Raw genomic sequence first — 23,810 nt, 5'->3', positions numbered from 1 at the left:
TAACATTTCAGTTTTCTCAGCATGTGATATTCAAACAATTAAACAATATTGTTTTAATAAATATCACTACCCTACCGAGGTAAAAAAACACACAAAAAAACTTAAATTTAGTTTGGAACATAATTTCTTAATAGTACATTAAATGTTAAAAGGTGTCAGCTATTGTGGGAGGTTTATGAGCTCTTTAAATTAAATCTTTAGTTTAACTTTAACAAATGTTTTTTTTCTTATTGTAAATTGAGACTATATATTTTTATGGATATTTTCTTCCTATATAACAAACATACACAAGCACACACTAAAAATGTATGGGACACTTTTACACATGCAATATAAAATCTTTTGTGTTTATTTAACTAAATTGGATCCATTAAGCACCAGGGTTACTGGGTGAATCTCATGATCATGTCAAGAACATGTAATGGTCATATTTCACCCCAAAAATATAAAATGTGCCCATTTTTAAGACCAAAGAGTTAAAAAACCTCTTGCTGCAATGCAAAGAAAACAAAGATAGGCTACATAAATTAAATTATATATTTTTCATTAATAGTATTTATACGACACAATAGTATGATACATATTATAATAATTAGAATTTAGAATTAATATGCCTAATTTTTTCTTTACATTTTTGTGGTGAAATGTGACCTGGGTGTGTTTTAATGAGATTCATCGTAATACTGACCCATTATGTGGAGTAGTTTAAACCTGTAAAGTGTTTATATGTGTTGAATGTGGTGTGGTTCTGTGGTTTGTAGGTCTTCACAGCTCATCCTTCTCTTCTCCTTCACAATAGCAGGATGACCTCTGGCCGTTCATGAAGGGCCTGCAGCCCAAAGTCCACACTGTGTTATACATAGTGTCCGCAAAGGTCTCGCATGCTAGAGAGAGAGAGAAGCGAAAAGAGGTTGAGAGGTTTTGTCTGGTTTGTTATTACAATCCATTTTGTCTTTTTATATCTCTGCACGGTTTGTATTTGATTTCCTATAGTTTAAAGGAGAACTGAAACTAACAAAATGTAATTCGATAAGATGTTGGTTATTAAAAAAATGGGTTAAAGGCTTAAGGCTTAAGAAAAAATTTCCATAGTACAAATACTTAAGCTAAAATAATATGTTTTTTTATCATTTCTAAATGTATACTTGTTCAAAAGAATCACTTTAGCAAAGTTTGCACTATTTTCGGTTTATTTTGATAAATAAAATAATATTTTTTTGTTCAATAAATTTATAGTAATTTAAATGTCAATATAATTTTTTTTTTTTAAAGTAAAGATTCTAAAAGCATTGATTAAGATCCCATACTAATTTAATTCAGATATATAGTAGTAACATTAAATCATATTTTATTATATTATATGATTAATATCATAATTTTAAATATGACGATTTCATTATAAATATGGTGATTATCTGTAAGGTGGACACCCAACTTAATATATGTTATTTACCATCTGAATCTAACCATGTCATGTCAACAAATGGAAAAGTCAGCCAGATATTTATTATCATGTTAATTATTGTGCCTTTTACCAACAGCAGGAGCGCTTTTTACCCCAAATACCCGTTATTGAAAAACTGTTGCTTTAATTAGCTTGTACAAAATCAGGTAACAAGACCTTTGTCTCAAAATATATGCATTAATTTTAGCGATTCTCATTTGCTACTTAAAAAAAAAAAAAAAAAAAAAAACATACAATATTTGATCAAAGTAGCACGGAATCAACTTTGCATCGCTGCCCGCGATCGTATCAAGGATCAGCCAAAAATCCAAGTGCATCTTTAAAATCAGAAGTTTAGGAAAGTGCTGCGGCAAGTTTTTGTGCCATCTAGTGGTTTAGAGTAGCCTGGGAAAACCCAGACCACTCTCAGTTGTAACTGAGTTAGGGTCTGGCAAAGCTCCATAGACAATTCATTTCCACAGGGGCGTCACCAACGGACGTCGGATAGATCTAAAACCAATCAGAGCGATGAATGACATGACGTATGCAGAGCGACGGAGAAACATCTCGAGACCCAGCAATTCTCTGTTTGTGTTAACGAAAATGACAATTTTAAATCGCTTGAAACAGACGCGATAGCTGATTCGAACAAGTGATGTTGTGATGTTCCACAGCAGCATCCATCTTTGTAATGTACAAAATCTGCGTCACCGTCTCTGCTCTGTCGTCATCGTGTAAAGCCCGCCCCAACGTTTCTGATTGGTGCCGCGATTTCGACGGATTGGAATTTCAATGGGCTCTTTGCCAGACCCACTTGCAGAGTAAATCTAAATTTGCCGGAAGTGGTCTGGGTTTTCCCAGGCTAGGTTTAGAGTAAAATAAAATCAAAGGAGCCTTTTACCCCGTAGAGCCTTTAGCCCCGTTGTTCCCTATATAGTTCAGTCTTCTGAGAAGCTGATTGGATCTCTTCAAGCCGACTGCTTTGACCAATCGATCTGTTTGTTCTATCAGCAAAACCCATTTATTTTCGACCCATACCGGCTCAACTCGCCATGGGAATTTTCCTAGCCCTCCACCCTCCCCAGCACCACCTGCCTAGATCTGCTAGAGTGTTCTCATTGCTTTTCTTGCATTAGCTCACATTTTCTTTACTGTATTTATATGCATGCTTCAGCAGTAGCCTTCGCTCGTGTCCATTATAGTCCGTTTTGGATGGATGTTTTTCAATGAGATTGGCACTCTGCATTATGGGATTGGCTTCTGCTTTAGAACGGTTCAGGTACCGTGTGGAATAGCTTCTGTGTCTCCGCTCAATAGGTTTTGTAACAGGGTTGAAGTGTGAGTTGCATGTGAGTATTTCGCACCTTCAACCTTTGACATGAAGCCCAGGCTCTTCTTCAGGTCACCACAGATGCTATGGAGGCACCAGCGGAATTTGGTGTCACAGCGGTACTTGTTAGAGCCACAGGTTTCATAGCAAATGTCTAGCTGGTTACAACATTTGGTCATGGCTGGAACACCCATATCAAACTGTGGAGGAACAGCAGAGTACACAACATGCGTATAATCCACAAATCAAATCATCAAAATAAACTAAAAACAACCATTGGTATTACTGTTGTACTAAAACCAGAGTAATACACTACAGTGCTAAGAGAGGAATGTGTAGTATAAGGAAAATAGGTTAAGATTTTAGGTACTGTTAAAAAACAAACACACATAAGTGCAGACACACAAAGAACTTGTTAGTCAAAAAAAATGGAACTAGCTGTACACCCTTTCAATGCCTAACTCAAATAAAAATGTAATGTGATCTTTAATTTGAAAGCCACATTTATAGCATCTGTAAAACTGCACTCTTCCATCTTAAAAATATATCTAAATTACGACAGATGCTTTCAATGGAAAATGCGGAACAGTTAGTTCATGAGTTCATGACCTCAAGGCTAGATTATTGTAATAAACTGGGTGGCTGCCCTGCACGCTTAATAAACAAACTACAGCTGGTCAAAAACGCAGCAGCTCGAGTTCTTACCAGAACCAGGAAGTATGACCATATTAGCCCCGTTCTGTCAACACTGCATTGGCTGCCTATTAAACATTGTATAAATGTTAAAATATTGATGATTACTTACAAAGTACTAAATGGTTTAGCTCCGCAGTACTTGAGTGAGCTCTAAACGGATTGTAGTCCTTCACGTCTACTGCGATCTCAAAATTCTGGCTAGTTGATAATACCTAGAATATCAAAATCAACTGCAGACGGTCGATCCTTTTCCTATTGAGCAGCTAAACTTTGGAACAGTCTTCCTAACATTGTCCGGGAAGCAGACACACTCTGTCAGTTTAGATCTAGACCTCTTTAACCTGGCATACACATTGAAATGATACATTCCTATTATTCAAATCAGTTAAATGATTATTCGGCTGCATAAATTAGGTCAGCCGGACCTGACACTTCCTATAACACCCGATGTACTCGTTACATCATAAGAAGAAGGGCATCTGCGCTAATGTTAGTCTTTCTGCTTATTCCGAGGTTTACTGTAATCAGCTGGATCCGGGCTTTATATAGTAATTATATAAAATTATGCAATTTTAATTGCTTTGCAATTTAAGCAAAGACTGCAAATGTCCTGTATTATGGTGCTACGCAGGTTAATTTTATGCCAGGCTTAAAATGCATCACAAAATTTCAATATCTAGCAAGGAGTTCCTGTTCCATCTTTGGTGTGAAAAGGATGAAAACTCTTGATTTAGTTATAGCCATGGTTATTTGAGGGATGCAACAATGGTGGTTAAACTCACATCATAATTCATAATGTTGAAACATAAGACAATTACATTTGTCGCCCATACTGGAGGATACAGATATATTGCCTTTATAATTGCTTTCTAAATGGACACCTTAAACTTCATAATTATGAAAAAAGCCAGAAATGGGCTGTCCGTGAGTCGTGTGTGGAATGTATTTGGCACATTTGCCTTCCTCTTTCCTGACAGCAGCCCCGTCAGCGCTTTGGATGGATGCCAAACTTAACTGTCCAGAATCTGTTGGATGTTCACTCTCTCTTCAGAGTCCTTGCTAGTCTCTCTGGTTTAGGAGCCACATATTGTGTCAGGCCTTTAACCTAATGCTATAACTTAAGGTCTGGTCCACATAGCAATTTATATGGCCAAGAACCACCCAGTTAGAAAGGAAGAGACAGTCTGACTGAGTCTGATGTAAAGAAACCAAAATCAGTTTTTCGAAGTTAGGATTAACTTGCAGTTAGGGTTTACTTGAAATATAGTACCATAATATTAGTTGTGAAAACATAGAAAAATACTCAGATTTTGAATATCTAGTTTACTTGTTACTAAGTGCTTGAAATTATTATTATTATTTTTTTTAGATTTGATGCCATCAACCTGGCAGCGTCTCTAAAGGCCAACGCTTTATAAGTCACTGTACTTTGAATCCCAAAGTCATTGATCAGTGCTTTTTTTATTTTAAACAAGCAGGGCCACATTTGTGTTATCAGATACACGTTGCACAAAATGATCTAATTTTTCCTGCTGTCTTACTCTAACATGTAAACATGAACAGGTTGATTTTGATTGATTTGTTGGCCAGTGCACACTTCATAGGCCGGACTCCCACAGGTCATTGGTTCTTAGCAAAGCTTCAAGGCGGCTGGCCACTGGTTAATGTTAGTAGAGAAAAAGGGACACATACACTGTCCGGTACCTGGAAACCAAGAAGTGAGGTGCTACAACCATCAGGTTCTGCCATCTGATAGCCAACACGAGGCTGAGGAGCTTTACCTGAAAAACAAAAATTATACATTGGAAATAATATAGAATGTATCATATAAAATAATTATAATATAATATTGTTAACATTTTTAAAAAACTGCTGAAGACCTATCTTTTTCGACAGCACTTGATCCAGTAACACTAACTCTTTCTCCACTATTCTATCTTTATAATAAAAAAATAAATAAAAAATAAATAAAAAAAATCCTGCGTTAGATTGAACTGCGAAGGGTCATAGCACTTACATACTGTTGTCCTACTGTTAGTTTAATTGCTTCTATTGCTCTCATTTGTAAGTTGCTTTGGATAAAAGCGTCAGCTAAATTAATAAATGTAAATGTTAATGATCATAATGAACCAAAACAAAACATTTTTGGCGTACACAACTTTGTCAGCTTTTATTAAATAAGAGACAATGTAAAAAGCAGAATCTTAACAAGTAACACCATGTTTTGTACTACAGATTTAACATTTGAGACCAAAGATGCATTTTTGTCCTGCAAATTTTTTTTCCAGAATTTCTGTACCCACTACCATTAATTCAATCTTATTCAGTATTATTACATTTTAAGACATCTATTGAGAAATATCTAACATGGAGTTGTGATCTTCAGATGAAATAGAAGGGTACAGGTGTGTATCGCTTGCATAGCTATGAAAAAAAAAATCCTGAAAACATTACCTAAATGTAACAAATGGAATTAAAACAGCAGAGGTCCTGAAACAGAGCCCTGGGGAATTCCAATGTAAATAAAACATTTGTGATCAGCTTTTTCCAAAGCAACAAACCACTGTCTAAATAAAGCAAGATTTAAGTCATTATTTTCTCTGTAACAATTGTATTTGCCTGATTAATTACAGAGAAATCTAGCATATATGGTAGACATGTATGCGTTAATTCATACATGGAGCATTCCAATTGACTACGTGGTGCAACAGTATAAAACATTTCCATGTTTGGTATTCAGAGCATGTTCTTTATCATTTCAAAAGAAGGTGACACTATCCATGGAATATTAGTTTCATTATAAGATTAGACACTACAACTAGACTATTATCTTAGCTTTAGCATTTAGTCAAGGCTTAATTACCAAATGTTGGACCTTTGAACCCTCATTAAGTATTATGCAATTGTTTAGCTAAAACTGTACATAGGCCGATACAGACAAATTTGACAGAGTGAATAAAATACACTCACTGCCCTTTTTAGGCAACATTAAAGATTAAGAATATTGAACATTTACACTTACTTATATGACTAATTAGCTCAATGTATGGATTTGTTCTGGTTGCATTAAGTTATTAATTTGCATTCCATTTACACTTTTTTTGAAAAGCTAAGCAAAGAATGCAAGTCTGTCATTCTGAAACCAGAAAAGTAATATAAAAGAGTCAAGATATAAAATAACTACCTTCTCTTATTCATAGGTATATGAAATATTCTGATTCATCAGTGTTTTCTGTAGAGTGGTGTGATCTACTTGCCCAATGCCTCACTGAATCTGTCAACATGAGGACTGAGGACAGATCAGTGAGGGCATGTTTCAGATGTTTCAGCTTATCAACAAAATGAATTCAGTTTTGCATTAGTATCACACATTGGTTAATATTCAACTCTGAACTTAGCTTTGTAAGCTAAACTAAGTTTTATAGCTTAACTTAAATGCAGTTCATCCAAACATTAATATGAAATCATTATTTATTCACCTTCTTTACTCTCTTATTTTTAATGGACCACAAAAGGAGAAGTTTTGAAGAATGTACACACACTTCTTTAACATTCAATGACAGTTCATGGTGAACACATCTATCAAGATCCAAAAAGGACATAGAAGTGTCATAAAAGCAGTCAATATGACCCCTTTTGGAAATCTACAGTCTTGATCACTATGAATAGTCAACATTCTTCAGAACTTCTCTTTTTGTGTCCCACAGAATAAATAAATAAATAAATAAATACAAGTTTGGGACAACGTGAGGGTGATGAGTAAATAAGTTTAGGGTGAACTGTTTTATTGGTACCGACTTTGTCAAAAGCATATAGTGTGACACAATCTCAGATCTGAGAAGTGTCACCCGATGTGCACTGAGACGATATTTCACTTACCATGTCTACAGCGGTACTGGCATACACCATCCCGGCCTCCCATCAGCTCCAGTATAGAGTCAAAATAGCCATTCACTGCCTGGAAACTCCCTCTGATAGAACCGAAGCCCCAGTCCGATTCATCCTCAGATTCTTGTGTGGTACTCTGGGCCTCTGCAGGTTTTCCCTCAACAGGGGCATCTGCCATCAAGATGTGTTCTGCCTGGTACTCCCCATTGACCAGAACATCTGGGGTATCACCAGCTTGAGCTTCAGGTAAAACTGACCGGTCAGGGGAATCCTCTGCCGCCCCATCAACAGAGGCCTGGATAAGTGTGGCAGCCAAGCCTGTGGAGATACACAGCAGAAGCAACGGCAACGCGCGTGGAAACATGATTTGACACCGGTCCTTGGAGGTCTGTAGGCTCCAAGGAGAAGGGGAGACAGATAAAGTCAAAGCGCTTAGAGGAAAAGAGTGAGCAGCACAAACAGACACTGTTGATAGTGCTTCGTGGAAGGGACTTTGACCTGTGATTAGATCAAGCAGACAGCAAGGCATTGATTGGTGCTAAGGTTAAAGGTAAGGTCCAATCTCTTGCTGAGGCTTGCTCTCTCAGTGAATCACAGACACACTAACCCTGTGTAATCGACTCTTGGCTTTCATTATCTGCAGTTCACACTTCACCTGCAAGATGATCTCCTGACACACACAGTCATTTTACCTGTCACACACAGTCATTTTATCTATAGAGCTCTCGTGTTTCAACTATTTTTGCCATTGACACACTTTTGGTAATCTCAAGGGCCTATGTCTTGATTTGGTCATGCGTAATTATTACTTCATACCTGCAATCACCATGGCTCATACTGTTTTTTTTTTCTTATTACATTTGAATACACTGTATAACAAACATGTTTTGTTTTCTGGATTTAAATTTATTTGGATTTTTCTTTTTTTAAGAATTAAGTCAACAATGTCAGTGTGATAGTTCTGTGAGTTTAGTCAGAAAAGACATACAGTGTCAGGCTGAAGGAGCGGGCAGAATTTAGAGAATATTTTTCAAAAATTATGGGGATTTTTATTTAGAACCCTAAAACAAGTCCGTACATTATTTATGTGTGATTGACAAAGTCAACATACCAGACAGTGACCTAGTGTCGGCCCAGATCCGGCCCACATCTGGTACGCGTGGAATCCACATACACCAGATGTGGCCCGGATCTTGGCCGACTCTCTTTCGCTGTCTGTGTACCAGTGAAATGTTAATAGTTAATAGTTATTACAAAGGTGTGTGCCTGTCGTTGAATGTGCAGTTGTTCACACAGTTTCTTATCATAAGGACTGCAATGTCCCTGATTTCAGACGTACACTGTGTAGGAACATGTTCTGGTTGATAACCAATAAGTGGAGACGTAGTTATGAGCTTTCACCTCTGCAAATAGATAAAAAAAAAGAAAATATTTTTATTGAACATGAACACACAACATAGTTAATATATTCCTATATAGTTAACATGATGCACAACTATCATGCAGTACGGTAAAACAGGAATAAAGGTGAACCGGGGTAAAAGGCGCATTTGATTTTATTCTCTTTTAAAACACTAGATGGCACAAAAATTCAGCTTAGCACTTTTCTTATCAACCACTTTTGATGGTGCACGTGGAAATTTGGCTGATCCTTGACGCGATCGCGGACAGCAACGCAAAGTTGCAAAACTTGATCTGATATTTAAATTAATGTCTATATTTTGAGGTTTTGTTAATGATTTTCGTTTTGTTCAAGGTAATTCAAGCAAAAAAAAATTCATAACGAAATAACAACATAATGAAAGAATATGTCAAAGTTTGGTATCTCGGAGCAGTGACACAGTTTTTATGGAGGTCCAATAGGCAGATAACACCTTCTGCCCCAATAGGCAGAAGGCAGATAGGCAGATAACACCAGTGCGATTGTTTTATTTTTTTCCACGTCAAATAGCTATATTTAATGCTGTTTGGCTATTTCTGTTATTTTGGTTATTGGATCACGTCTCAAAACGTGTCTCGAGACCCTCAGTCAGCGCTTTTTATAAAAAAAGAAGAACACGTTTTTAGACACAAAGATGCGTTTGTAGAAGGTGTTATCAAGTTAAGAAAACTCAAACCATTTGAGGAAACCGATTGCCTTTTACAATTTAAGTTTAAAAGTACTGTGAGTACGTATTCCATTTGAGCCCACATAATATTAAATTAAACTATAATCCCACTTAAATACTTTGTGTAACTGAAATTCAACTACTCTCTTACTTACTTTGTACGTACTTAATTTGAATAAGTAATTAGCCTATTTTACAACCGCTAAAAAAGTACATAATGAGTGTGTGTGGTATAAATGTAATCCGGACATACTACATTCATCATGATGTCATTATCATGTCAATTCTACCAATCCTCTCCAGTGGCTTCATGAGATAGTAAAGTGTCCACTGCATGCACACTTCAGAATCTCGCCGGAAGTAGTAGATCATACTTTTTGCCTACTCTTTTATGAGTATACTGTGAGTTCAGACATACTTATTTTGTCACATACTGTTTTTGCCTACTATATAGGGAAGTATGCGATTTCAGAGTCTTTGGCCCTGTCCCAAATGGCGCACTTGATGTGGACTTTCGGTCTCGTGGACTTAAATTGCGCGTGCTCGCTGAGTCTACGAGTCCGTAGACCGTCCCATTCATCATTTTAACGCTCTGAAGTGTGCTCAGCAGCGCCCCCTTTGTACCCTTGAAGCGGTCTTCCGCGAAGCCCGCATGGATGCAGGCTTCACGCACTTTAACTACCCAGGAATCCTTGCGAATTTGCGAAAGGCCAATCAGACAACGAATGGGAGGAGCTTTGACTCATGTTAACATGGATGAGAAGAAAATATTTAAGTGTAAATATCATTATTTTTATAACCTATGTGTACATTTTGCCAGTTATTACCTACAGTTTATACAAACATTATGGTCATCAACCAGTGGTTGATGTCTCAAACATAAATATAAATATATATTTAATATAAACATAAATAGCGCACTGAATAATAGGCTACGATCGCATTATGCTTAATTAAATAAATATAACCGAATGTCAGGGCTTTACTGAGTCATATGTAAATGTAGAAATATAATATTTAAACAACAACCGGACCGTCTTCCTATTTCCGGCGTGGCGATCGAGTCTATCCCAAAAATACCTCTCAATGCGCCCTCGTGGACTCGCGCCAAAGGCCCTATAGGTCTGCACTACATGACGTCACCAAAGTGTGGACTCTGAGGAAGTCCACAAGTCCGGAGTGTGCCATTTGGGACAGGGCCTTACTTCCAGTCAGAAGCACAGCATGCTGGGAACTAGAAATCTGCTGTAAATCATTCCATTTGAGTTCTGCCTAATATATATATTTTTTTATTAAATACAATGAACTTTAGGTCATATTTGAGTAATATTTGAGTAAAATAAAGTCAGTTAATTTAGTACATTTGACTGGTAGGTTTTACAGTGTGCCAAACAGAGGAAAATAACAGACACTCTCAGAATCTTTTGATCGTTCACAAATTTGGCGAATAAGGAAAGGTTTATTGTTCATCGGGTTTTACAGTGTAATCAGGTTCATCCAAGAGTCTACTTTGACTCATCACTTTAAAATACTTTTTTTTTAAATCCATATAAATCTAAATGACATACTCCCTTTGCATCACTATTAAACTAAATAAATAATTATATTTGGTATGTTTATGCCTTTTTAACACATAGGCTTAAAATAATATACTGATGATGATATACATTTGATTCTTATTTGCTGAAAAGTCTTGCCAGGATTTGCATTTTTGATCAAATGGTCAAACCAATCTTGCATTCACTATTCGCAGTCTTTAATCCAATAAATCACTATGTGGCAAGTATTCACTATATTATTACATGTTATTTTGTGGGTTTTAGTGAAAATGGCCAGATGGAAGGAGCTGTCATCTGCACCCAAGGAGGATATGGTCTAAATCTGGTCTATCAGTTTTGGATATTGCGCATGTGCAGAATTGGTCACAATGTCCACACAATTATTTCAAAGCATCATGAGACCACTACTGTGCCCTGCAGAATGTAAAGTGCTGTGGCTGGTCAAAAACTATGACAGAAGGATGAAAATCACTTGAATGTGGGACTACCTCAGAACAGATTCTAAAGCCCGTGTGAGACCTCCAACCTCCAATTTCCTCTTGAACTATAAGCCAGTGGCTATAAGAAGCTGGATTGATGTTGTGTATATCAGTAAAGAAAGCATTTATTAATTTTATCAACTGCAGAAAAACTGTTTGCAGTTGCCATAGAACAAGGATTTGGAGAATTTGGAGCATTGAAGAAGATTGGAGCCACGTTCTGCAGTCCGATAAGTCAATACTAATCAACAAGTCCAACAAGTTAACCTAGAATTGGATGGTGTCAGGTATGTTCAAACGACTGGAGTGTTTTAATACCAAATGCATACTGTACGTGGTCCCAGGTACGGCAGGGAAGCATAATGGTATTGGGGACAAAAGTCCACAGCAGGTTTTGGAAGTATCTACAAAGTTGCCTCCACTTTGAAAATGGACCAATACTTGGGAATCCTGCTGAGCACAATATAGATGATTAGGGAGGATCTGTTATGTATAAAAGCTTGTTTCTGCCACAGAATTAAACATAAAAAAAGGTAATTGCACCTTTTAATCTCACAATTCTGACTTTTTTTCTCAGAAAACCTCAATACTTCGTCAGGTGGAACCAGGGATAGAACCACCAACCTTCCGGTTTGCAGAGAACCTACATGAGCCACAGAGCCACTGATGCTCCCAAGAATTGATGGATATCTCACAATTCTGACTTTATAACACGCAATTGAGAGATATAAAGTAAGCATTGCGTGTTATAAAGTCAGAATTTTGAGATATAAACGCGCAATTCTGAGGAACAAAGTCAGTCTTTTTTCCCCTTACTTCATAACTCGCAATTGCGAGATTATATCTCACAATTCTGAGAAAAGATATCTGAATTGCGAGATAAGTTAAAAAAGTTTATATCTCTCTCATTTGAGAGATTCTGAGAAATAATGTCAAGTCAAGTCACCTTCATTTATATAGCGCTTTTAACAATATAGATTGTTTCAAAGCAGCTTTACAGTGATAATCGGAAATTAAAGGCACAGCGATTGTTCAGCGAAAGTTAGTTTTGATTGATTCACTTCCGTCGCAACAATCATTAGTTATTAACTTAGGGGCCGCTAACACAACACCGTTCTAACAGAAAACCCTTAATGCGATCCGCCCGCTCATTGCACAAAACAATGCAAATACAAACCTTGAAAAATGTATAATACATAATTTTTTAGCACTTCCGCATAGCCATGTGAACCAGAATTATCCTGACAACGTTTGATCTGGACAGAGGTAAAGGGAAGGGAGGGAGGCCTACACAGGGGAGAGACAGTTGGCACTTCAGAACTGCGTTGTCGTCGTGTCCAGGCGCAGGTCCTTCATCATATCCGGATACGGCCTGGATCCGGTGGATTGCGGTAAACCTCGGGATAAACAGAGAGACTAATAGACTAAAGTCAGAATTAGGATATGTAAACTCGTGAGATTGTGAGATAAAAAGTTGCAATTATCTTTTTTTTTTTTTTTTTTCTGTGGCGGAAACAAGCTTCCATAGTTTTGAGATCAAATGTATACTTTGCTCCGTTCAAGCCATGTCGTAATTACAGTAAATCAAGCTCTGTATGCTTTTGAATTTCTCTGTGTAATTTGCATGTCTTACACCGTTCGGTAAGCACAGCGCCGCTTCAACTCGAACACACCTTAAAGGTTCTCTAAGCGATCCTGGGTGACGTCACTTCTTGTTGACGTTCGAACTATTGTCAAACAAAACGGAGGCTAGCTAGACCCTCCCTCGTCCTCATCCGCGCACTAACCCCCAAACCCCACCCCCAAATCCTTCTTGTCGGTTATTGGCTGGAACACTGTTTGTTATGTTTCGTGGTGCGGGTTAGCCCAGTTTGTTTTTGTTGCTGTTTGTGGAGCCTGGGTTGTCTACAGAGACCGCGGTTTTTTTAGAGTGTGTTCAGGAGACAAACAGCTATAGCGGATAGTGAGGCGATATTTGCTGTATGTGACAAAAAAATGTTTGGCCTAAAAAATGCGTGACATCGCTTAGAGCACCTTTAAATTAGGAGTTTATGTAATTACAAGTTCTACAAGCACGTGAAGGCTTTTTACAGTTCAGAATCGTTACTGTAATTATGACATGGTGTGAACGCACCTTTTTCCAACATGATAACACTGTGCATGCAACAAAGTCGCATGCAATGAAAGTGTTCATGCTCAGCATTTAGAAGTCTTCAAATGTCCTCCTCAGTCCCCCGACGTTAAAGCCATCAGGAACCTTTGGTAAATTATAAACCTGAAATTTGAATAAATCATGCAGGTCTTCCAATGAAGCTCAACTTTGGGAAGAACTTAAGGAGTGTTGGAAAATGTTAAGAATGACACACTCACAAAGTTAGTGTTAGTGAGGCCAGCAGGGGGCGCTCACCCTGTGGTCTTTGTGGGACCTAAGACCCCAGTATAGTGACGGGGACACTACTGTCAAAGACCGCCGTCCTTCCGATGAGACGTTAAACTGAGGTCCTGACTCTCTGTGGTCACAAAAAATCCCAGGATGTCTTTCGAAAGGAGTAGGGGTGTAACCCCGGCATCCTGGCCAAATTTGCCCAGTGGCCTCTGTCCATCTGTCCATATGTATATATACACGCTAAAAAATGCTGGGTTGTTTTAACCCAATTTTGGGTCAAATATGGACAAACCCAGCCATTGGGTTAAATTTTAAATTGCATTTTTGATCCAACGTTTGGGTTTGTCCATATTTGTACAACCCAGCATTTTTTAGAGTGTATACTGTATATGTCTCCTCTGACTCTCCACCAGTAAGCTGGTGTGTGGTGGGTGTTCTGGCACAATATGGCTGCCGTCGCATCATCCAGGTGACGCTGCACGTTGGTGGTGGTTGAGGAGATTCCCCCTTCCATGTAAAGCGCTTTGAGTGCAGAGAAAAGCGCTATATTAAATGTAATTCATTATTATTATTATATTATTAAAGTTTAGTGAGTCAATGCCCACACTGAAAAAAAAGGTTGAGTAATATCTATTTGTTGGAGTTTCTTTTGCAATACATTTCACTCAAACAATATAACATTGAATTATAACCACACTTTTGAAGTATAGCCTATTATTTCTTAGAAACATCTAAATAATTAATACAATAGATATTGTGTGAGACACCATATCTTCATATCAAAATGAACACATTATGTGAACATCTCAATACTTGGTAGACAATACATGACGAGACAGTAACATTTGATGGATCGTTTTTGTGTTTGAATGTGTCATTTTGAGTAGAAAATTAACTCCAAATGTCACAAAATTGCAAGTTACTAACCCTAACAACAAATGAACGATGAAAGAGTGTAACTACAGCTGGAAAACAGACCTAATTTTATAACATTGATATTTACGCTTTCATTTCTACACGCTTGAATTGAGTACTAATATAGAACTTAGGCTACTTTGTTTTTTTTAATTATTGCCTGAACTAACTTTTTCATGTAAATTACATTGTTTTTTCCTATAGTATTTACTTCACCACACAATAATTTTTATCAGTGAGCATGTCTGCTGTACTCAAAAACAAGGGATAATCAACTAAATATTTAAACTGTAGTCAATATGCTTTGTTTTTCTATGCCTTTTTTTAATAAACCCTGTATTTAATTATCTGCAGGAGTTTGCCTTTCTTGCCAAAAAGTTTTGCTATTTTAATATTTTAGTGTATTCTTCTTCCCAATATAACATACTCCTCATATTTTGACTGTTTAATAGTGTCATTAAAAGCAAATATTGTGCAAATATCCCATCCGGGCATCACTTTTTAGCCACTACTGTGTCAGTAATCATGTTGCCAATGGTTGTGATTCATATTTCACCCCAAAATGTGCAATACTTTTTTATAAATCACATCTATACGTAGAGCAGTACTTCTGTTTATTCATATAAAACACAAGAAAATAATAATAAAAATAGTAATTTGGTTAGGGACACACAAATGCATCAACATTTGAATCTTTGGTCTGTTTCATGCTCTGCTTTTAATGGACACATATCCACAGTTTACTGTATAAACAACATGGAAGACATGAAAACAATCCACACCAAACGTCTAAAATCTGACTCCACATTCAACAGTGACCTTTAGTTTGTTAAGGTCAAAATACAGTGACACAAAAAGCTCAAAGACTTTCCATAAATGACAATAACAAGGACACAGTACAAGTGCATACATGGAAATCATTTTACTAAACAAGTGAGGATGTACATTTACAAAAACAACAACTCAAGCAGAGGGATTCTGAGCCTTGGTCTAATTTAGACTTTTGAAACATCTACTGTAAATATTACTAAATGCTGTTTAACAGAAACACAGAAAGATTATGGATTAATTTAACCCGACCACTAGAGGTCTCAGCTAGATTTTTGGACCCCATAATATATACAGCACAGTGTGTTCTCCAGGTTTAGTCCATGAAATACCACTAGAGGGCAGCGAATGACTGTTAAAGTTTATTTCAAAATATTAAAAAATATATTAATATAGGCTACAAGAAGCATTTGCAGTGCTTCATCATGTGCTGTTCTGAACGGTTCATTAAGCTTCATTAAGCCCTCTGGAAAGGGCTGAGTATTTTTCTGGAACTCTAATGTTCTGTAATTGATTGACAAACAAAAAAGCTACACAAAAGTAGTAGCCCGCTAGCTAGCGTGAAACTTTGCAGAAGATAAAAGCTGGACTTTCATCTACATGGGCCACTAAATTAGTTTCTATGAGACTCTATGGGTCATTGAGAATATGGGATTGCTATTCTTATTAGGTTTAGTCATTCAGAATAAAAAATGTGGCAATATTTTAAGCTCAACAAGAAAGTCCTCATAGCCTCTCTCTCCACCTCTGTCTTACTGTATACCATCTTTTAAGTGGTATCTTGGTAAGAAGAAGATTTGCTGACCAAGAATTCTGCTGATAGATTGCAATAGATCACAATGGATTGACAGTTATGCAGTACATTGATCAATTATCTAAAGATAAAATATCAATATCAGCACTCTGATATCGCTGCTAATAATAACTCATCTGTCTTTTTCTGTTGAACTCAACTGCGAGATCATGCTCAGCGTATAGCCTACCGAAAAGGCTACATTAAGTTTTATGTAGACTTTATGTTGCGTTGGATTATTATTTTCCCCATAACGAGTTGCATTTGGCAGTGAGGATTGCTTGTTATAATTCCATGTTGTGCTCTAAACTGCAGAAAACATTATGAAAAACAACTCGCAGAAGATGACTTATCAACATATAGGCCTATAGCTTTCACTGACGTTTTTATTTAAAAATTTTTATTTGCTTATAGAACAACCACATAACAAATATAGGCCTAAGGATAATTGAAAACTTACAATGAATTAGCAATAGATGACAGCATAAATAAAATAAAGGAAGACAGTAAATACGAATTAAGTATGAAAATAGCTTTCACTGACGTGACCGCAGGGTGGAAACATTTATTACGTAGCCATGTGCACTTACTAGACTGTTTCTTTCAAGGGTTTAGGCATAGACAGTATATAAACGGGTTTAGGCCTAATGCTGGGGAGGACTAGCAGCCTCACAAGCAGCCTTCCATTTGAGAAGCACCTTATAGATGTTTGTCTATAGAGGGCGCTAGACACAAAGGAATACAAATAAATTTGTCACAAAACTTCAGCACTGCAGTCAGAACCTGTCGTGTAGTCTACACTTGGAACAGAGAGACAGTTGAAACACCTGACCAATGATTTTTGCTCCTCACATGCATGTCCTCTTCAGTTGGGACAAATTTAAAGGACGTAGGCCCTGTCCCAAATGATGCACTTCATGTGGACTTTCGGTCTCGTGGACTTAAATTGCGCGTGCTCACTGAGTCTACGAGTCCGTAGACCGTCCCATTCATCATTTTAACGCTCTGAAGTGTGCTCAGCAGCGCCCCCTTTGTACCCTTGAAGCGGTCTTCCGTGAAGCCCGCATAGATCATGCAGGCTTCACGCACTTGTCTTTAACTACCCAGAAATCCTTGCGAATTTGCGAAAGGCCAATCAGACAACGAATGGGAGGAGCTTTCAGAAGAAAATATTTAAGTGTAAATATCATTATGGTTTTTATGACCTATGTGTACATTTTACCAGTTATTACAGTTTATACAAACATATGGTCATCAACCAGTGGTTGATGTCTCAAACATAAATATATATTTATATTTAATATAAACATAAATAGTGCACTGAATAATAGGCTACGATCGCATTATGATTCATTAAATAAATATAACCGAATGTCAGGGCTTTACTGAATCATATGTAAATGTAGAAATATAATATTTAAACAACAACCGGACTGTCTTCCTATTTCCGGCGTGGCGATCGAGTCTGTCCCAAAAATACCTCTCAATGTACCCTCGTGGACTCGCGCCAAAGGCCTTATAAGTCTGCACTACACTCTGAGAAAGTCCACAAGTCCAGAGTGTGCCATTTGGGACAGGGCTGTAGAGTGTTCTCTAACTAACTAACTAACCTAAAGTGGGTCTGGCCATTGGAAAAAGGTAACGGCTAATTTGGATCATGTGAGTCACCTCATCCTATCAATGGCAGTGACATCAGTGGCCAGCTTTCAGACTTTTATGACAGTAAGTTCAGTGGTTCGGTTCTTACAGTCTATGGTTCGGTTCAGTTACAGTTCCACACAGTCAGTGTCTTGTGGATTAGCTCGTTTGTCTTGTGAATAATGTTCTGTATTTGGTGTTTTATCGCTAGTAAACGTAGCCTACAGGACTGCAATGTTTGTGGAATGTGAATTTTCGCTGCTCTGTTAGCAGATGTTCACTACAGTGCGCATAAAACCACATTTAGATTAGATTAGAATCTGTTAATTAAAAACAGCTTTATTGGGCATAAATACAGTGATACTATCCACTAAAACGGTAACTGTAATTTAATTGTTGAAATTTGGAAACCATAGAAAGAATACATTTTTATTCAAATCTTTGTTTACTCGGAGTCTCATTCATTAAAGCATTAGGCTATATCATAAGCATAGGCACAGCAGTCATAAATCATTACAATTCAAGTCTAATTATTTTTTATGAAACCTGGAAGCCATAGAGAGAACACATCATGATTTTATTTATTTTTTCATTAAACAACAATATAATACAATATAGCCTAATTAAATTATTAATTTTCTCTTTATTCATGGAAATGCATTATATCAGCATCATAGTGCATGGCAGTCAGTCAGTCATTCAAGTCTTATTATAATTGGTAAAACCTGAAAGCCAAAGAAAACATTGATATTGTTTATTTCTTTAGACATTTATAGTATATCACTCAATATTACACAATGCCTATTATTAAATAACTAGGCTACTACACATGTGCTGGTGGTAAATTGTCGGTTAGGCTACTTTAGAGCATTACGAGTGTTTTAACTGACATGGGTACAATTGGAACAAAACTTGTGTTTATGAACTAACTGTGGAAAATATAAACAATTTATATGAATGATTGACAATAATTTCTTTAGTAGACGAATAATAGAAATATCACTTAAAAAAAATTACATGTTTTTAACTTTGGAAAACGTTTTTGCATGGAAATGTAAAAAGAAACATATTGTTCCAACTGTACACGGTGTACCCTAGTTTATTTCCCTCACAGCTGGATACCAAACAGTTTCTCTGTGATTCATCTATATTACCCTCCCCTTGAAAATGAATGTAGGAAAATCTGATTCACTATTGTCTCAAAATAACACAAAACTGTTTTATAACCACAACAGGATTTGTCTCAGAAGGCTTTGTCATTTTACTCCCCACCCCTGCTGTTCAAATGTGGTATGACGTGCTTGAAATAAGGCAAGGAGACCCTTTTGTAATCCCATAATAGTTTAAGATAAACTGAAGTGTCCAACTTAACCTGTATTCATCCTAGATATGTTCTGAATAAGATTAACTTTATTTGTGGTTACTCTGGTAGTGAATAATCATTGCCAGCAGTTGCGTAATGTCCCCATGAAATCAAGCCCCCCCTCCCTCTTGCTCTTCTCTGGTGACGTGTTTACGGGTGCGAGGCGGGACAACCTGTCACTCAGATGAGAACACAGCAATCGCAAACCACAACGATACAATCAATTACCGATGGACAAAATCAAGTCCTGCACTACATTTGTTCTTGTTTAAGTGGCCGTTTCACTCAGCAGGGAAGAAAAGACAATCACAACTTCCGTTTCATGCTTTAAAAGTCATTGCAAAAAATTTTAAACGCAATTTTTGTGTACTATCCCATAGTGTCCAGTGTTATCAGTTTCGTTAAAGGGACACGTATAGGTAAGAAGAATGTTCATATTAATCACTTTTTGTATTGCCAATGTAAAAAAACAAAAGTTGGCTGATTGTAGACTGATTCTTATGTGAAGAACTCGAGCCGGTTTCGCCGGGAAAATCCAAAGGATGTGATGTTTACGCTCGCTCCTGAGAGCCTGTCTTCAGGATCATGTTGAAAGAGCTATTCTGTACTGTAATTTCAACGTGTCATGCAAAGAAAAGGGATTCATTCAAACTATAGTTTAATATAGCCAGATCTCAATATACTTTATAATCTAACTATCATAACAGTCATTTTAATGGCCTCTTCTTTAGACATGATGCCGGTGAATCGCAGAGCTGGTGCAAACATATCCACATCGTCGCTGTGATCTGAACTGCTGCTTTCTCTCCGGTGTCATTTTTGTTGTGCGTTTATTTTGTTATTGAGAGGAAAGCGAGCAGTATATTTACATATTCATCTAAACGTCACTTTCAGCAGCGTGGACTGCTTCATGATGTTCGCTGCAAAGGTATTTTCAACTTTTTACTTATAAGTGAAGAACAAAAAAGGGTAACACTTTATTTTAAGTTAACGTTACACGCAGAGGTGGACAGTAACAAAGTACATTTACTTGAGTACTGTACTGAAGTACACTTTTTGATTATCTGTACTTTACTTGAGTATTATTTTTTCTGGAAACTTTTTACTTTAACTTCACTACATTTGAAAGACAAATATCATACTTTTTACTCCGCTACATTTCTGTCCAGGTCCTTGAGTAGAAAGTAGTAACGTCAGTAGGCATGATTTTGATTCCAGGAGTTGCATTTTGATTGGAAATGAAAGTCGGGATGATATCAGAACCCGACTGATGTTGGTTTCTGACGTCAACCCGATTTTCATTTTCAACCACAAACAACGTCTCTCCAACGTTGGAGATTGACGTCAATCTGATTTTCATTTTCAACGTTGGGTTTGGTCTTCTAAATGCAAATTTTGTCATTGTTTTGGAGCACACTAGCTTATAGATAACTGCAAGCCAAACAGCTTTAAATAGGGCACTATGCCACTATTTGAGGGAACAGCCATTTGGGTGTCCAAAACCATTGTGGAAGTTATTGAGTGCACTTATTCAATCTCACATTCAATCCCACAACTGGAACTGTGTTTTAGAAATAAATTTGACATTGATATGAGGGTAGGCAGGCATAGATTCAGAGGCGTAATTCCATACAGAAATGCAGCAATAATAAAACAATGCATTGTCATTTTACTTTTGATACTTAAGTGCTTTTAAAAACGAGCACCTCTGTACTTTTACTTAAATCAGTCTTTACAACTTTTACTTGTAACGGAGTAATATTTGACCAGTAGTATCTGTAGGTGAAACTCAAAAATGTTTAATATCGTGCAAAAGTTCATTCATTTCAGTAATTCAACTTAAAAGGTGAAACTAATATATTATATTGACTCATGCAAAGTGAGATATTTCAAGCCTTTATTTGTTATAATTTTGATGATTATGGCTTACAGCTGAAAACCTTTTCACAATATTCTAATTTTGAATTTGGGGTTTTCATAAACTGTAAGCCAAAATTATAACAAATAAAGGCTTGAAATATCTCACTTTTATGTTGAATTACTGAAATAAGTGAACTTTTGCAGGATATTCTAATTTTTCGAGTGTCACCTGTACTGTCAACTCTCAAGGACGCTGTGTACTTTGTCCACCTCTGGTTACACGTTACCACATGTACTAACTAATAACAGTGAATTATGCATAATTACAAGTAACATGTAGTTAATTAATATTACTCAGTACTTATTTGAGTAAGTACAATGTAACTACATCACTTTAAAATAAAGTGTAACCCAAAAATGAATTTCGCAGTGAGTATATCAGGGCCTTGAATCACATTCAGTTTCTTGTATGTTACGTGTGAACGAGTAGGATCACAAGCAACATGTTGCTGGCTGCAGTTCACTGAACGGCCACTGGTGTCGCTAATAACAAGGGTTTATGAATTCTACATATAGCCCCTTTAAATGTTAATATAATTAAACTCAGTGCTGCTACGCTTCCATCTCCTGTCAAATGTGAATATCCAAAGCAAATAGACGCACTGCTGTAAAAATTTCCATGTATAAATAAACAAAAATTCACAGAATAAAATTACACAATTTGAATTTGTCAGAAATATTTAATAAAAGTAATTACGTCTCTCACATTTAGAGTTGAGACAGGTATCTCAGGCAACAGTATGCAGTTTCTCTAAATGACCATTCGCTTTATTCCATAATGTACAATTTGTTCTGTACAAAACAAAAATGCTAAACTTTGTATAAAAAATATAAGTTAATTTAAAATTTAACTCTAATTAACAAAATAACCATGGTAATAATCAATAATTGTGGCAATAATAATATAATAGGAGCAATAATATTAATAACCATAATAATAGTATCTAAACATAGTGCATATGAGGGAAAAGACTGGTTGTGGATGATCTTGGTGACTGAGGTGAGCAGTGCTGAAAAGATCCTCTCAACTCCGTAGGTGGGGTTGGTAGCATTACTCCAGAGCGAACACACACACACACACACACGCACGCACACACACACACACACGATCAGAAAGTGCATGACTGCCTAAGATAGCACCATTAGAATGTAGCTTACATCTCCAAACTCAATCTCTCTACTACACACTGCACATGTCGCTCGCATGCCGACACAACCCTTGGAAGCCATGTTTAACATTCCCACATCCGAGTGTGTACACCTTTGGTACACACGTAAAAACTAACAGGCATCTTGAAGCAGTTTGTGACAGTATTGGTTACATTCACTCATCAGTCCTGCAGTATTTACAGAAGGCCATCAGTCAGTCAGAGCTCCATCATCGTCTGCAGGGACTACAGGTGCCTCACAGGTCCAAAAAACAAACAGTGGAACTGAATTCAGCCATTTGAAACAATGACATTATATGGATATTTGTTGGGTCACGACTTGAAATTCACTTTAGCCTGCATTCAACAATTAATGACGTAGCCAAGATGAAATAAATCTTCCTCTCTGAAATGTGCAACTGTCAGTGTCAGATGCATTTTCAATTGACCCTTCACTAAGCTCCGCCATCTTAGTTACTGTTACTCGCTCGGACACGCTTTACAGAATGTGCCACAGATTTCAGTAAACCACGTGATTTTAGCAAAATGTGCTCATGAAGTTTTAAAGATGGGTGATGTTGCTATTATTCATCTGATTTTGTGTAAAAGAAATGGATAAATTATACAGCAACGCGAGTAAAAACTTTGAAGAATGAACTTCACAAGGTTTATTTCGATTTGGAAATGGGAAAGTAATGCGTTTATCTCTCTGGTGTCATTATAATAAGTGCTACAGCAACATTTTTTGTAGGATTTCAATCAAATTCCTTTTAAGGACTTTTCTCTGCTTATATGGTGGATGCACCAGTTGCTAAAGCAGGATTGGTCAGTAATGTTTTTAAGGCGGGGCATAGTGAAGGGTGTCAGTCCACATAAGTCAGTCATTGAAGCGTGCAGCATTTTACCTACATGTTCAGTCATTTATCATTTAGTTATTTGTTGTATCAATGTACAGATTGGCTGGGGTTGTAGTACTTTATATAATAAAAATAAATATTTGAGGCAAATAATTAAAATAGCTTCAGAATTAGAAATAGTTGAACCAGACGGGTTGTGAATATTTTCTTTTTGGACACATTTTTGGATAACCTGACCTGTCAGAAATATGCTCGCTTACCCTAAAAATCATGACAATAAATCATGACAATAAATATATCTGCAGTCTGTTATCTAGGCATCATTGTTGTTTTATAGTTTACAGCGATTACTTTGTACACACACTGAGTTGCTTTCTTATAGTAATTATGTAAATTGGCCATGTATATGGAAGCTTGTTTCTGCCACTTTTTTTTTTTTCTTTTTTTTCTCTTTCTTT

General features: G+C 36.8%; 1 protein-coding gene across 2 annotated transcripts; it reads right to left on the bottom strand.

Moving 5' to 3' along the window:
• Nucleotides 1-333: 333 nt before the first annotated feature.
• On the bottom strand, nt 334-7,902 carry pla2g12b (phospholipase A2, group XIIB). Of its 2 annotated transcripts, none has more exons than XM_079634231.1 (4): nt 7,350-7,902; nt 5,163-5,251; nt 2,809-2,974; nt 334-884 (listed from the first exon to the last, which is right to left on the bottom strand). In XM_079634231.1, exons 1-4 carry the CDS (start codon nt 7,885-7,887, stop codon nt 766-768), a joined length of 912 nt encoding a protein of 303 aa, XP_079490357.1. In that variant the 5' UTR covers nt 7,888-7,902; the 3' UTR covers nt 334-765. The 2 variants fall into 2 exon arrangements, with proteins under 2 accessions (XP_079490357.1, XP_079490358.1); XM_079634232.1 differs by having other exon boundaries at nt 5,175-5,251.
• Nucleotides 7,903-23,810: the final 15,908 nt, after the last annotated feature.

This window comes from Phoxinus phoxinus (genome assembly GCF_949152265.1).
Source record: "Phoxinus phoxinus genome assembly, chromosome: 14".
Classification (NCBI taxonomy): Eukaryota; Metazoa; Chordata; class Actinopteri; order Cypriniformes; family Leuciscidae; genus Phoxinus; species Phoxinus phoxinus.
Note: the sequence above shows the minus strand (reverse complement) of the source record. Positions and strands in the feature narration are given on the sequence as shown.